The sequence below is a fragment of the Phoenix dactylifera genome, chromosome 7 (assembly GCF_009389715.1).
Source record: "Phoenix dactylifera cultivar Barhee BC4 chromosome 7, palm_55x_up_171113_PBpolish2nd_filt_p, whole genome shotgun sequence".
NCBI lineage: Eukaryota > Viridiplantae > Streptophyta > Magnoliopsida > Arecales > Arecaceae > Phoenix > Phoenix dactylifera.
The window spans coordinates 13,744,290-13,760,658 of NC_052398.1; the positions used below are offsets into that span (position 1 = coordinate 13,744,290).

At 39.6% G+C, this 16,369-nt stretch overlaps 2 protein-coding genes across 10 annotated transcripts in view; one reads left to right on the plus strand and one right to left on the minus strand.

Moving 5' to 3' along the window:
- Positions 1–757: 757 nt before the first annotated feature.
- LOC103715188 (molybdopterin biosynthesis protein CNX1-like) lies at positions 758–6,865 on the minus strand. Of its 7 annotated transcripts, none has more exons than XM_039128352.1 (4): positions 6,492–6,850; positions 2,541–2,683; positions 2,340–2,446; positions 758–1,246 (listed from the first exon to the last, which is right to left on the minus strand). In XM_039128352.1, the coding sequence occupies exons 2-4, from the start codon at positions 2,638–2,640 to the stop codon at positions 1,148–1,150; spliced, it is 306 nt and encodes a 101-aa protein (XP_038984280.1). In that variant the 5' UTR covers positions 2,641–2,683; positions 6,492–6,850; the 3' UTR covers positions 758–1,147. The 7 variants fall into 7 exon arrangements, 3 of the variants coding, with proteins under 3 accessions (XP_038984280.1, XP_038984282.1, XP_038984281.1); XM_039128354.1 differs by having other exon boundaries at positions 758–1,439; positions 6,492–6,849; XR_005512590.1 differs by having other exon boundaries at positions 758–2,424; positions 6,492–6,861.
- A 1,997-nt stretch (positions 6,866–8,862) lies between these two features.
- Positions 8,863–16,369, plus strand: part of LOC103715187 (mRNA-capping enzyme-like) — a 36,269-nt gene continuing 28,762 nt past the window's right edge. Inside the window, exons 1-4 of one of the 3 annotated variants that reach the window (XM_026807728.2) lie at positions 8,863–9,079; positions 10,515–10,692; positions 11,070–11,211; positions 13,363–13,514. In XM_026807728.2, coding sequence (XP_026663529.1) covers positions 10,564–10,692; positions 11,070–11,211; positions 13,363–13,514 — 423 coding nt within the window. In that variant the 5' untranslated portion in view covers positions 8,863–9,079; positions 10,515–10,563. The remainder of the gene's footprint in view (positions 9,080–10,514; positions 10,693–11,069; positions 11,212–13,362; positions 13,515–16,369) is intronic. The other 2 variants (XM_008802734.4, XM_008802735.4) reach the window with 2 other exon arrangements.

The following is a 16,369-nucleotide window of genomic DNA, read 5'->3' on the forward strand; positions in this document are numbered from 1 at the left end:
CCAGGTCTGAATCTAAGTTGGTTAAACCCGATTGTTGTGAGGTGAGGTTGGTTACAACGCCAAGCCAACACCTTATAATTGTATCCTACATTCGAGTAATAAAACATTTAAGGCATGCTTGGTTCATAATTGCAATCGAAATGGATTGAAATAAAAATCGGAATAGTTATATCCTCCGACACATTTGGTTCATGACCGAAATCATAATACAAATTGAATACTAGAAAGGAATAGATATTGAATTTTGGGGAATTGGGACATTTCCATTCTCCTCTGAATCAGAATGCGAATGGAACCTCCTCCAACCAAATGGCTGGATCGAGAGTCACAATCTTCTCCAACTAAATATCGCCCCCGATGAGTGACATGCATCCGAGTCATATTTTTCCTGTACTTTAGCAACTATATGTCAAAAATTCACAGACCACAAAATCTTGAAAAATAATTCTCTGCAAAGTGATTTCCAGTATGTTAATTTTTTTGGGTACTCTCCGGACCAAATTTTCCCAGATTGGAAAAACATCCTCTCTCCCATGTTGTCTTCCTACTTGCTTCACCCCCCCCCCCCCCACCCCCCCCCCCACCAAAAAAACCAACATATCCATGGAAAAACAGGCCCTAAAAGACCTAGTTATTCCATTATTCAGAAGAGCAAGCAGGAAAGGAGAGGCAACAAAGAAAAAAATGAAAAATGACCGTAAAAATTTGAATAAATTGCCCAGCATACAAGAGATCAAACAACAGGAAAGCCCCCCCGGAAGGGTCAACCAACAAGAAATCATTTTCCATTCCATTAACGACGAGTGGTCCTCCAAAAAATGTCACAAGTACACGTCCTTTGTACATGCCTCTGTGCAAATAGTGATTACAGGGCCTACACATCAACGCTCTGTGCAAATAGTAATTAAGATGGTAGTTGCAATCCATTCCATCAACGTTTTGCTCCAAGTGAACAATCATCCTTGATTTACCTCTTCTACAGCAGCCTTCAACATGAAATGGCAAAATTCTACGCAGTCCATCTGCTTGTAAGTGTCTTTGAGAGCATGAGCATTCTGAACGAGCAGCCGCGATCTTCAAGCTACATTCCCATTGGTCCACTGGCTGTGCTTCAGCATGCGGAAAATGGCGAGGATGCTTCTCTCCTTCATCCCCTTTTTATCTGCCTCAAAGCATGTTTACATGCCGGCATCAAGGCCTCCATGCACTCAGCAACAGTATTTGGATTACCAGGCATGTTGATGATCTGACAATTGCAAAGAAAACTGAGTCTTAAGATGGTAGTTGCAACAGTTAAAAAAAAAACTGGGCCTAGAAAGCGATAGAAGTGGAAAAAAGTGCAAATGGAAGAATAATTATGAGGATCAGATAAATGTCATCACAAATGTCGATCCTCTGATCCCAGTTGCAGCCCGAGAGAGCATTGCAGATGGTGTTACCTGTTCTCACAGAAATCAATGCATTTTCGCTTGGATCAGTGATCAGATTATAAACTTAGCAAAATAAAGGGATGATGCAAAGAATGAAAATATGCATCTTCTATATATTTCTAATCAAGGTTTTACATCCAAACACTGGGTCTCGCATTGGTACCTTGCTGGTACAATACGGCACGATATGGTACGGCACCACTTTTTCATGAAATACCCCATCAAGCCCTTTCACCATACCAGTACAATATGCTATGCCCAGTATGGACAAGTATGGCTTGGTACGTCAAACTTTGACTTTAATCAACAAATTCAAGATTTTTATAGTCAACTACCTATGGTCCTCAACATTCATTCATATAAAAAAAAAAATTATGTGATTGCAGGCAAACAATACAAGAGAAGCATGAATCCTAAAAACTTCTCCAAAGTGAATGTGTACAAAAAGCTGCAATTTAGTTATGTGTTCCATCATCGGCCATACATATTTTTCTATGGTAACCAAGAACATGCGCATTCACCAAGTATGTATGCATGTAAAATATTATATAAAACAGAGTAACAAATTCAGCATAAGAGGTCATGCATCATTTGCAGATATATGTGATTCTGCAAAAATTTGGAACCATTTAGATTACGCAAGCAAATAAAAGGAACAGATTAAATATTCCCAACATTGGAAACGTTTCAATATAATTTGTGAGAGAAAAAAAAAAGAAAATATCACAAAAATCATCATTTGTCAACTGTGACTCTTTTTTTATTAAGTTGAAATTGATTGGGTGAAAAATCAAATGTTTGGGAATAGTAGTAGTATTTTATTATTGGAATTTAGGGAGCATGAATGCATTGCAGAATATGCTCTTTTGAGACTTCCACTGACAAAATTATCATGAAACATGATCATACCTTGAGACTCTCTTGGAGCATCACAAGCACAAGACCAAATGTTCCTGTCTCTATTGGAGCCTTTGTAGCTTCAGCCATAACATCTCTTCGTGAAAAGACAGTTCCACCTGTTAGACAAAAATATAATAAAAGGCAACTATGCAAAATGAAAAGCATGAATAAGGACAGACATTTATTTCAACTTTAGAAGTATTACGTCACCTAAAGTTAGAATGATGTCAACTTTATCAAGATCACTCCATTTTTGTAGCACATCCCTGATTTTATCTACTTCATCAGGAACTACAGCTGTAGCAACCATATGTGCTGAAGAAGAATTCACAATAGAAATCGTTCTTGGACCACTGTAGGGAAGAAAGAGCCAATGTACATGAAACAGCCGCAACCTAATGAGTCTCCAAAAGCAGCATTTACTACCTATAAGTGTATTATTTTGATGGGAGAAGCTTGTTGAGGAACAAAATAAAAGTGGGACTACATTTCCAGTATTGTGTATGTCATAATAATGTTAAACAACCATATATAATTACAACTAGATTGACTCCAGGAGGATACTGTGACAGCACAAGGAAATTTGCAGAGTATTCACTGTTGCTCTGTTGCCATCTTCTGCAAAAGAGCAACAGTAACTCAGCCGTACTCCATTTTGCATCATGTATGTGACCACTTTGCAATAACAATCCAAAGAGGCGTATCTAGATGCATATTTTATACAAGCGAAGAAACTTCTCCCTGAAAATAGGGAAAAAAAGGAAAGAAAAAATACATAATCGGTTACTAAGTATAATAAGATATTATGCCTCAGAATGAACAAAAGCTTCCAATCAAAAAAAGACAACCATGCCAACTATTCCACAGCAATGTAGTCCTCCAGCTCAATGGAATCCGGAGCATTAGAGAAAATGCCAGCAACATCAGTGGTATCTCTTAGTTTTTAAAAGGTCTATGTCAATTTCCAAGGAGATCTGTCACCTTCTTAAATCCCCAAACTTCAATGGCCAGCTTCTTGGATCCAATATTCCTGCATGAGCTTTCAAAATCGAATCTTCCAACATCTTAGAAAAGGAGTACATACTATTAATACTTCTTGTTGCGAAGTCTGAAAACACAACACAAAAGGAAGGAGGAAGGAGCAATGAGGTTAGGGAGAGGGTGAAGAGGAGCTTGCTAAGACTGGCTAGTCATCGTTCTACAGCTCCTACTGAGTAGGGAAACCACTATTTGGGCATCAATTTATCATATTGGCCCCTATGGTGGCTGTTTTTTTTTAGAGAGAGAGAAGATGGCTAATTAATTATAAGGCCTTATTTACTTGGGTCAGACTGTGGGCCCAAATAATGCCCGATAACCAAATTTTCAACTTTGGGCATCTTTATAAATGAGCGAACCACCACAATCAATGATCTGACCATCTCATCATCAACTCTCCATGAAGCAAGCTAGAAGGCCTAGCACGAGCTTTAGAGCTATCCAAATAAAAGTAAACTAAACCTAGAATTTTGAATGTAATTATGAGTTTAAAATCTAAGGCAAAGGTAACTAGAAGCTAAGTAATTAGGAAGGATAACTAGCAGCTTTACTGCCTTGCTACCAAAAGACCTGTGTTGTCGCCAAAGAATCCCTGACTTATACCTTTGAAGTGCTCGCCGATTCTCAAATCTACTAGAGCTCGTGTAGAATTTATTGTGCAAAAGGATATGGACGGCAACCACAAACTAATGTGTACTCAAAAGAAAGTAAATTTTATTAGTAAAACTGAGTACATAATGGGGTATATTGTAGGTTCTAGAGCCCTTGCATGAAGGCAAGGTTTGCAACTTCGGATCGTATAGCCCGATATGGGCGTACCATACCATACCAACAAGATACCAAGACTTGGTATGCCTCTCTTGTCGAGCATTAACAAGGTATATATCGTACTGGCACTTGATACGTGGTGTAATGGTTGGGCACCGGCATAGGGTCTGGTGTCGAGATTGCAAAACATGATTGAGTGTAAGTTGAGGTCCTTCAAAACTCAATTCAAACTCGACTAACTTATGAAGAAAGCCTTCTAGAATAAATCTTGTCTAAAGGGCATCAACTAGGATTCTAACAAATGTTTAGAAAAGAAAGAAACAGGAAAAAATGATTAAAAATATTAGAAAATCATCCTTAAATTAATAAACCATGGAATGGCATTTCTGTAATTATATAGAACTTTGTTGGCAATGTGCCTGCATGATAGGGCTTCAACAAAATAGCCATAACTTTCTCGTTTGAGCTCCGATTAAGGTGATTCGAGATGCATTAGAAAGCTAACTCAATATGATTTGATCTTAGAATTCAATCTATGCTGAATGGGATGAAGTTATTTTTCAGACTGATGTGCATAGGATTGCACCTAACACTGCAACTTGATCTAATTTTACAAAATGTTAAGTCCTTTGGACACTTGTGAGTGAAGTGCCACTTGTATTCTCCTTGTAACTTGTCTAAGGGTGGTCTAGAGGCCACCCGCTAGTCTTGTGACGACGAGGGTGCAGTTTCAACCTACAACATTCCACCACAAGTAAAAACTTAGATACCAAACCAAAGTGTTTCAGTCTCTTGAATAATTTTAAGAACTTCACTGGTCCAAGCAGTGAAAAGGTCAGCCACTTGATTCAAAGATACTATATCACATGCGCAGACTTCTATAATTTCAAAATTATCTCAAGTAAGACAAGGTGTGCATGCTTGCTTCTCCTATGAAACACAAGTTCATAAACCATAGCCCAGTTATCATGAAACAATTCTATTGGTAGTGTGACTTGAAGATGCATATTCAATCAACAAAGCTTTCAACTGCCGTAACTAATGTACTAAAATGAGCCATACTTGGCCAGTCGTTCTACCATGTTATTAGGTAACCTCCAAAACAGTATTAAAGGCACACCTAAGGCACAAGATGCAGCAAGTTATCAACCTTTAGTACAAAAAGCAGGTGTGGATGTGAGTACAAAAAGGGCAAGTACGAGTAAGTGGCTCTCATAAAAAAAAGAAAGAAACACTTGTGAAGTGAGTTAGAACGAGTTTCGAAGGAGTTTTTGACATGGGTGCACCATTCTAAGTAGAAGATTCCTGATACTAAGGGCCAATCTAGCACCTCACAGCCATTAGGGGGAGGCATCTCCAAATAGGCACTCAAACGGTGCATGAGACAAGCAGTAAGAGCCATTTTGTCCAATGTTTTTGCACGGTCATGGCCTCTGACACAATCTATACATGCTATATTTAGAAAATGTCCGTAAGCAGCTAACATTGTTGGATTATCGGGTGAGGAAGGGAGCAATTTTTACCTTTGGACCTCTAGGGCAGCCAAGGAGTGGATTATCCATTAGAAAAGCACCTAGGTATACGAGCTCCACTAAGTGGGCTGGCTTCCTCATGGAGTCTTGGCTAGTCACTTTTGCCTATGGGGCTGCTAATCCATCTGACAAATCTACGTGCCATAATTCTGAAAATTTCATCCATGTAGGTTGTGTTTAGACATCTTAAATTTCGAAATCATGATCTTATCTGTTTCTTTGATTTACAACTTTTCAATTTTGAAACATGATTTATTTTTTAAGTAGAAGCTTGGTTGTTAAAAAGGAGAAAAATTCAAACTTGAAAAGTTCAAAGGCTATAGAGGAACAAATCATGAACTTAGAAAGTATTGCTTAGAGTAGAAATTTCTAATTCCATGATTTGAGAGATTTTATGAAATTTCAGTGTACTACCAAACACCAAATTGTCTCAAATCATAAGCTGTAATTTTAAGAAAAAAATCATAAAATATTATAATTTTTACAGTACACCCACAAATACCATAAGCATCAGCATTCCTTTCAATATGGTTCGAATCCTCCTAAACTTTCATAACTGCATTCAAGGTGCTCGACCACTTGTATCAATCAAAAATAGAACTTTTTCATCGAATGCTCAAAAATCCCGTCGATGTTCTTGTTCATCGCACCCAATCTTCCAATCAGACTAGTTAAAAAGTAAACTGAAACCTACAGTTCCAGCATCAATCCCCAGCAAAGTAATAAAAGCAGTATCCAATCTTTATAATTTAATCCAAGAATTACTGAAACCAGCAAGCCATGAGATTCAAGAATTGAAGAGGAGGGAAGAGGATCGTCAAACCTTGATGGAGGCCCGATAGGGTGGTAAAGGATCGGGAGCGCGGACGTCCTTAGGGCTTCGTGGAGCGGTGATCGACGGCAGGCCTTGGGCTATGCTCGAGACGACGCGGAGCGCCTCCTCAGCCGAGACCATGACGGGGGAGGATGACGGCGACCACGGCGGCGGGCTCATCGCGATGTCGTGGTGGTGGCGACGCTGCCTCCACGGACAAAAGGCTACGCCTTTGCCTTCGCCACGCGCGATGCGGCGGGTCGTCTTGCAACTCCTTTGGTAGCGTTTGGCGACTAAAATGAGATCAGCGGTGATCCACATCTCGGATAACCTAAACCTCAATAATCTAAGAACGTCACGTTTAGTATGCTGCGTTCTCTGATTAAATATTCTTGAAGGATCCTTTATAAAATATAATTTTTACTTATTTATACTAACAAATAGTAACTGCACACTCTATGGATGCTTCCATATCTAGTCTCTACTTCTAGTAGTTTTGATAACTAACGCTAGTTATCATTAACTATGCACGTTCATCAGTAAGATTTCTTTGCAATTTTTAGGCCTATAATCATATCTTTTCATTCTTAGTCAATTTAGACGTCTTACACTGTCATCTTTCTTTACTTCGGTCTATAATATAATCTTCTACATTTTAGGAATATTCTGAAAATCGATTCAATCATCTTAGTATACTCTTGCCAATTATTCATCTTATATGTTGGCTATGTCTTGAGCTTTCAGTTTGCTTATCAATGCCATAATCGAACCTTCTTCCTTCAAACTATGCCTTCTCACTAGGTGCAATTTAGCATAGTTGGAACTCTATCTGGTCCCCCATCTACTTGATTCATATGGTGCTTACTCTCAGCTGCTAGCTAAATTACTAAGATGGCGTATAAATAGATATGATATGATATAATATAAGATGTATTTATGAGGTTTGTTTCTAGGTGTTTGGGTCAATATGAAAATTTTATTAGATAAAAAAACAACTTCTCGACACCCATCAAAAAGTATTTTTGCAAGGAAGTTTCAAAATAGAGCTTCTTCCATACAACCTTTTTAACTTTCTCGTAAAGTCAAAACAATTTTTAGATTTTTCACCAAAGCCCCTGATACTATCCAAAAGTAGTTTTGGACTCGAAAAGCTTTGAAGCTTTGCTCGATAGAGCTTAAAGCCTCAAGACATGGATAGAGCAAGCACTAACTTGTCTTGATAATTCCTTTTTGATGGTTACTAGCAATTTTTTATATAAATAACTTACTTTCGGATAGTTGTTCTCCCAAGTAATTGCCCTATATTTGGATCACTTCCTTTAGGAAATTAGTTTCATCGGCAAGCCACCTATTTATAGCCTCTCATTGATTAATAACAGGCCAAGTACAAGCATAGCAACTGTCATAGCAGAAATAATTAACCAAATCTTAATCGACCTAATTTTTTTGATCATTTAATGTAGTTGGTCAACGGTTAACTAATTTTCGGGTATCAACACAATGTATTTACGAAAAGAAAATACAAATGTTATGTAATAAGAAGATACGATGGTAAGATAGAAAAGAAGATAACTTATATCATATTCTTGTAGATGCTTTAGCTTCGAATACAAATTTTTTCTCAGATGTTGCAACGTTTTTTTTTTTTTTTTATGTTGCAGCATTCTCTAATTTCATGGTAATTCTCTCCTTTTCGTACTGGAGGGTCACCTTAAAAAGGTTAGGATAAAGATTAGAGATTTGGCCTAATCTACTTTAAAAGATCACTTCAACGGATTAAACTTTTCTTATCAAAATACATAAAATTTTATCTCAAGCGATACTATTTTTTTTTTTTTGTTAGGACCCAATAAAATTAGAAAACTAAATATCTTAGAGTGCCTGGAGCAACTTCCTATCCTCAGTCCACAAGGCGCTATCCGTATGATTGACTACATAGGCAACCACCTAATCCGCAGCCCTATTGATTTCACGAAATATATACTTGGCCTGAAAGGCTTCTCCATCCCTCATCATTGTCCAAATGTTTCGAAGCAACGGATGGTTGCCGCCGGCACCCCTCCGATCCAACTAATGACCGTGGCCGAGTCACTCTCCAGGATGTTGAGCTGGCCCTTCGGCTCCGCGCACCTAGGCACAAAGATGTCGAAGAAGGTAACAATGTTTAGTACCATAAGAATTAGAGGACATACATTTCAATTTCAATTACAGTGGATCTTTCGTAGATCCAAGGGACTCGATCTTCCAAAGTTATATTTTTATATTTCCATCGCCGTGCTGCCCGGGCCGTGGACCGGACGTCAGGCCCGCTTCAGGCGCGTCGGGCACGGGGGTAGGTATAAAAGGTGGACCCGGCGCAGGACCCTATATAAGGCGGGTCGGGCGCTGGTTTTTATGATGCCTTCCTCACCCGTGTCCCCAGCCCGGCTTGATCTGTCCGTGTGCCCTAGACCCCAATTCTTGAGAGCGAGGTAAAGCAAGAAGAAGAGAGCGAAGCAGAGGAAAGAAGAGGCCGAGAACACGAGAAAAAGGGGCGAACCGGAGGGCGGTAACACTCGACGGCAGACACAGCCGCCGGCCGCAGCACGCGGTGGCCGGTAGGTCTCGCTAATTCTATTTTTATCATCTTCTCCCCCTATTCCTCTTCTTTGCTTCCCCCTTTCGATCGTTTGCAGCGGATAGTAGGTAACAGCAGGCGGCCGTTGCGGTGGCGGGTGCTGCTGCCTTCTTCCGCTGCTGCCTTTTCCGTATTTGTTTTCCTTTTCGCGCCTTGATCTTTTCTCGAAACGTGCACGCGAACTGCTATCCATGTGCTCCTCTTTAATCGTTAGAGGGAATTGGCGAAAATTTAAAAACAATTCTTGACTCTTCTTTTTGGTAACGTGTGATGGAAGTGGGAATTAAGACGATCTTGTGCAATTCTTCTGGTGTCTTGGATTTTTCTGGGACCTTGATCTCTGGTGCTTCTTTGGATAATAGGTCAGTATGTCATTGGAGTATGTTGCACATTCGTATGGGACCTCTAGAGGGAATCAGCTTGCTGTGTTGAAATTTCAACAGTAATTCGCAGTTCTTCTTCCAGTTCTTGAAAAAATCCTGAACTTTTCAGATTTTTTTGGGACTACCTTCTTCTGTCTACTGTATTCATGGAGAAGTCTTTGCATTGTCACGACCAACTTAACCTATTTGATCTGAGAGTAACTTTCTTCATCTTTAATTCTCCAGTTACTTATACAGTCTTCACTTGCAACACCTTTATTGGCTACTCCAATTTATTAACATATTGTTCTATGTTAGGGATTATCCAAATTTCTGATCCTATATAATTAGGAAACTAATGACAGCTTGAGTTAATATCTCACTGTGGGGTTTAGAATTACATAATGATCGTGCTAGATAAATTATGAGATCTTTGATTCTCCGATTTCATGCAAACTGCATCGTACTTTTCGAAAGTTTCCATTGCCTCATTAGCACATTGTGAGGATAATCTTTTTTTTTTTTAAGTTTGTAATAAGAAGTGCACCATCTGAAAAATGTTTGTGAGAGGGGGAAATCAAAGAGAGTGCGACAATAATACAAGGTAGTGCATGCTTGATCACTTAACTCAGCGATCAGCCTTTTCATCTCTTAAATCGATGTACTATGAATTTGACAATTATCCTAATCACTTGAACTTTTGTGGTCTGGTGCCTTCGCCAACTAATCTCTTGTTTTATATTTAGAACTGATGAAGTTAGTTTTTTTCTTTTTTTTTAATGACAACCTTTTATACTTTGATATTCCACTGCAGACCATCCTTGTTGAGAGTTTTGATGATGCATTTTTGTTGTACTATGGATTTGTAATTACTTCTTTTGCATAAATACCTGTCATTACCTTGCTGGTTTTATGCTGTTGTTTTTTTATTTGTACACTTCTAAATATTAATGATTGTACCATTAGACTTGTATTCAGTATTTCTTTTTGTTAATTCTTAGTTGGTATAATTTGTTTTAAAGTTTTTAGTTGAAATGTATTCTTTATCTTCAGCTGTGAATTCACTAAGGAACCACTAGGTTTATGCGCTGGTGGATGTTGAATGATCCTCTCCATGGACTTGAATGCGTCTCCTTTACCTGAAGAGGATGACGCACCTTATGAAGAACAGGTTGAGGGTGAAATCATACATGAAGAGCATGCGGAGTCTGCTGTTACAACCATGCGCAGGGTATGTAATGCTCGTTATGCACGATAACTGGCCGCATGTTTACATCATCTATAACACGTTATTAAGTCGGCGGCCCTTTTAGAGAAAGGGCTTATTTCTGATACAGTCCTTAATGTCTTTATCGTCAAGCATATATCCTCATGTGTTTTATTAACTCTTGTATTCTTGGGTATATTTTAACTCTTTAGAATATGGTGAACAATTGTTGCCTCATCGTTCCTATGTTCATCTCATTTTACTTTTCTTGTCATTTGTAATTTGTCTTATGATGCTTTTTAGTCATGTTGGTTTTTAGTTGCATTAGTGGTAGACTTCTTATAATACTTACCTAGTTATATGTGTGAATGTACGCATTTCTTTCTGCTTTGTCTTAATAGGAACGAGAAGAAAGGAAGCGTAGGTTGAAAAGAGAAAACCAAGACGAAGGCGCAAAGCGGTTCTCACAACCAATGAGAAATGATTTCATGTCTCAAAATAGAAGTGGTAGATCCTACGGAAGAGTTAAGGAAGTCCCTCAAGGTATGCATTCCATCCTTCTAATTTCTTAAGGTTGGATCTACACTAATATTGCTTACTTTTCTTTTTGCTATCGTCTTGACCTTGAAGGAATTCTTAGGAAATGGTACTCGTAATTATTATAGCTGCTGTTCATTTATTTGATACAAATACAATCAATGGAATGAAGAAGAATGTTTATTATGCATATTCATATTCTTTGTGGTGAATTGGTGATGGTGTAAAAGACAAGTTCTGTTCCTTTCTAGAAGTTAGGGTTAGAAAATCACATTTAGGCAAGTTGTACTCCGAGCAAAATTAATGAATTGGTTCAAGGGGAACAAAATTTGATTCCAATATCAAATCCAATAGTGTTTTCCAGGAAGACAAAATTTGATTCCAATTGTGCGTAAATGAATCGTATGTCTTTGCAAAGACTATAACCATGGAGTAATCTAAAAAGTGCCTTAAAGAAATTTCAATCTAGCCGTCAGCTCAAACATTGTGTGTAACTTAGATGTGGATTGTAGAACCAATGATTCATAAATCTGATGCGAAATTATGTTAATAAACATGATACAAAGAACTGATGCACACTGAGACACTTTAACTATATACTAAACAACCCAACTAGCTAATTTCTTCAAAACGTTGAGACTTATTGCAGAGTTTTTACTCTTAAGGAAAACACAGAATTAAGTGCCTAAAAAAAACCAAAAGCTCAAACCTGGTTGATTGAAACCTGTAAATGCGTAGGAGGTTGCCTCTTGGATCATTGTATATACACATACTTCTGGATGTGTATATGCGGGCAATATTTTCATATATGCATACGGATATGCTTCATGTATTATATACATGGATGCAAATCTAATACATATAGATATGTATTCATATATACACATGGATATGCTTTCATATGTTCTATCATTGCCAATGGATATAGATTTTTTTGTATGCATGCATAACAAGTATTCTTTACATTTTTTAAAATGAGCAGCACATGGGTGCAAGTGAAGAAATATTAGACTGTATAATGAAAAACAACCTGTCTCAAGTTTAGAAAAGATTTTAGGCTATATTAATTGCATGTGTGCTCATACAGTTGTTCAGCATATTTATGTTGGGGTGTTCTAAAATATTATTGTTTTGAAAATAGTACAAAATTTGAATATTATAGAAGATAGATGAATCAAAGGATGATTGAATGGTAGCTGGATGGTAGCTTGCATGATAGGCTTGTCCAATCACTGAAGTTCACTTGAGCTATCTCAAACCATTTGTTTTCCACGTTAAATTTTTTTACTTATTTTTCCTTTTTTTTCTTATTTTATTTTGTTTTCAACATTAAAAATTGACTTTTCAGTTTGATCCTATTTCCACTTGAACAAGTCTGAAACTGAACTAATCATTTAAATATTTTGGCCCAAGGTTGTCCTAAAACATGTTTAAAAACTAAAATTCTAACCTGAAATATTGTGGGTACATGCTTCAGATGTGAATTTTTTTGAAGTCTTCTTTTTAAATCTAAAATACCACTTCTGTATGTAGCTGAACTTCTGTTGAGCAAACTTGTGTAATGAAACATCAAAAAACAACATTACCATGAGATGACTCTCTCCTGCAGTATTGAATGTTGAAAATTTTTTGGCATTGCTTGCCACGGCTTACTATTGATTGCAAAAAGCTTTTGGAACTCATAGGTTATAGAATGTTTGCATTTTTTTGGGCAATAAATTTATGAAACTTGATTTGTTTGTTTTATCTGATGGTTTTTATTAAGATGTTTCTCTTCCTCCTAGCTTCCACTTTTTCTACTTTTTTTTTTAACCGCATATTGTTCCTTTCTAGATTTTGTTAATTGGATGCTTTCTTTCTTTTTGTTGTTTCATTTGAGTCTTGACGCTTATTCACTCTATTTTTTTTTTACATTCCTAGTTTATATCATCCTATCTTGGGAACAGCCTCTTGACACTCGGGGGTAAGGCTGCATATATCCTTCCCAAACCCTGCAATGCTAGGGGCCTCTTGCACCTGGAGGCCCCTTTCTTTTAGTTTATATCATCCAATGCTTCCTTATTGATTAGAAAGTTACTACATTACTCATATGCACCTTTGTGCAGAACCTGTTAGTGCATGCTGTTTGACAAGATTTCATTCATGTTGATATTACAGGTTGGTTGGATTGCCCTGCATATGGTCAGTGCATTGGTTATATTATTCCTTCTAAAGTTCCTCTAGATGAGACATATAACGAGTCTGTGGTGCCTGGCAAAAGATATTCTTCAAGACAAGTGATTAATAAGCAAAGAAGAGGGGGGCGGGAAGTAAGTATACCATATAAGTGAGAAAATGCTGTCTATATAACTTCTATGTTTATCCCGACAATTTTTGGCAACCAGGACGTTTATAAATTGTTTTTGCATCCTCAATTTGTACTTGGGTTTGTTGAGCCTACGCATTTTGACTTTCCACACAAGATCATGATATGAATTGACAATTTAAAATATTGTTTTAATCTGTCATCTCAGAACACAACCTATTTGCTCATCTTGTTAATTATCTTGTAAATCTCTATGTCTGTGTTCATCTTGATAGATGTTTTTCAGAGAGTAGCTTACTTTGTATGATTTGAGAAATAAGTTGGGTTGGATCGGATTAAGAATGAGTAGGTTATTGCCAAATTAGATCCTGGTCTAAATCTTATCTGTAGAGTAGTCTACCATGAATTAGGGTTGCATGAGGTTGTGTGTCTTGTGAACTGAAAGTTGAATGTTGGAGCATTTGGGTTACATTGGCTTGGACTAGATCTAGACAAGATTTGATTTTAATTATTGATTACAGTTTAGGTACTTTGGAGTTGGCTAGAGCCATGTGTGTTAATTATAATAAGGGAGGGATCATACAAGTATATGTCTGTATAAGGCATGTGAGTGTGGATGGGTGGGGATTTTTGAGACACTAGAACTTTGGTTGAAGGTGAAGGAAGTTTGGCTTTGGACTATTAGATGGGAAGGGTTTGAGATCTTTGAATCACTGATGCATAAGATCGAGACATCAAGCATAGTTATAATATTAACTGACAACCCTAATCCTAATTAGGTTATGATGGGGACACTAGATCTTTGGTTGATGATTGCAAATATTTTGATGGGAAGTGTTGGATTATCGACATCACCCATTCATAATATTTAGATATGATGCATATATATTATTACTAGCAAAGAACACGGATCCCAACTATGTTGATTATGGATGTCATTATTCTTTTAATTTAAGATTTATACGATTTTTAATTTTGCAGCAGACTTTTTGAGATCCTTTTTCAAATTCTATATCCATGCCCACTTCTTTATTTTCTTGACCCTCCAGCAATTTGAGCTCCTCTCCCACTAAGGCTTAGATGTTTAATCCACATGCCCATCCTAAATTAGTTCTCTTCCATATTTTCTGCAATTATTGCAATTAACCCAGACGAGTTCGCTCTTCGAGCGATCGTAGTGGGTGGGTGCTTTAATCTTCGTGGGTGTTTGGGTGATTTCGTCAAATAGAAGGTGGGCATTGAACGATGGGTGATCACAAGGCGAGGCCGACGAAGGGGTCCTCATGGTGTAGGGGATCCCCTGGCAACCTGGTTGGACGGGCCGCCGGATTTTAGAGGAGCTTGAGAAGTTCTAGAGGTACTTTATTGATGTTTTGGAGTTGCCGGAGGACCACATGGAAGCGTTGCGACAGGCTTGGGAGAAGACGACAGTCATAACCTGAAGTTTGGGTCGAAGAGTCCTCGCCGAATGGGTCTCCCGGGACCTTAAAACTCGAGGAAAGCTCGATTATGATGTGGAGATGTTTTGGTTGGCGGGGGACCACTATGTCTTCTGATTTAGAAGCGGGGGCGATCGGGATGCGGCCCTGGTCGGCGGTTTGTGGCGGGTGGCCGAACAACTGCTGGCGATGGAACTGTGGGTTTTTCAGACTTCATTCCTGGAGTGGATAGGGTGAAGACGACAGTGGTTTGGGTCCGGCTTCTTTGCCTGCCGCTGGAGTACTGGGAGAGGGTGTCGATCTTGGAGATCACAGCGGCGGTGGGCCAGCCACTGGCTCTAGATGATTTTACTGATCAGCTGCAGAAGCTGGGTTATGCTCGGGTGAAACTGGAGATCAATGCCCTAGACCCTCTCAAACTTGGGATCCTAAGCCAGGGGCGAACTAAGGTGTTTTGGCAGAGCTTTGTCGATGAAAATGTGCTGTCGTTTTACTACCGGTGCGGCAGAGAATCGGCCATAAGGATGAGGAGTGCCGGTTCCCCTTGCCGATGCCATTAGTGGAGGACCATGGGTGAGGTAGGGTGTCCCCGGCTCCCATGGTGGTGGAGATCGACCCAGAGACGACAACTTTGATGGAGGAGGGGCCGGAACCGGCGTGGGGTCCTGTGTTTGGGCCGTGGCTTGTGATGGCCAAGATTCGACAACCTAGAGGCACCAGGAGTGGGGAGTTGAGGAAGACGACCGAGTCAACCCTGGAGCCTACCTCTAGTTTGGGCTCGTCCCAGTGTGGGCCGAGTTCGCCACAAAACAGGCTGAGTTCTCCAGGCTTGTCACCGGATTTTGATGGCTGGCAGAAGCCGACGTAGGTGGCTCGTCGGCGGTCATCGGAGGTGTATCTCGTCCCAGACTCGGCTCAGAATGGTGGGGGAGCGAGTCAACTCGGCTCTGAACTGGAGTCAAGGACTGAGTTGCGGAGGGCGCGGTGGGCTAGGCCAAAGGTAAGGGCGCAGTGGGCCAGGCTAGTGGGCTCGGGTGTGTGGACGTAGCGATGTCGGAGGCTGCCTTTGGCATGAGCCAACTTAAGCGGGCCAGAAGCCCACCTATGGAACGGAGGCTTGTGGATCGAAGGATTGCAAACCCCGGGGTAGCCGGCCCGTCGCAGGCCCAGCCTGAGGCGAGCCCCCAAAAGCTCAAGCCATCGCCCTCTTCCTCGAGGGATCGCACTGAACCACACTGGCATATCTCGTCGCCCTCGGCAACGATGGCCATGGCGGGGCCGCCCCCTGCCCCTAATGGTGGTTGATTTGGAGGTGGAGCAGGTCGTAGGGGCTGAATGGTCTGGATCGGACTGGCCAGGAGGTGCCACCAGCTACTGTCCACATCAGCCAATGAGGCCGACGGTGGATGGCGAGGAGGTC

Excerpts from the sequence above, each read along its gene's own strand:
- LOC103715188 (XM_039128352.1), bottom strand. The coding sequence starts at position 2,640 with ATGGTTGCTACAGCTGTAGTTCCTGATGAAGTAGATAAAATCAGGGAT. Across the intron at positions 2,447-2,540 it reads TGACATCATTCTAACTTTAG|GTGGAACTGTCTTTTCACGA; the intron begins GTGACGTAATAC and ends TTTGTCTAACAG. Across the intron at positions 1,247-2,339 it reads TGCTCCAAGAGAGTCTCAAG|ATCATCAACATGCCTGGTAA; the intron begins GTATGATCATGT and ends TGCAATTGTCAG.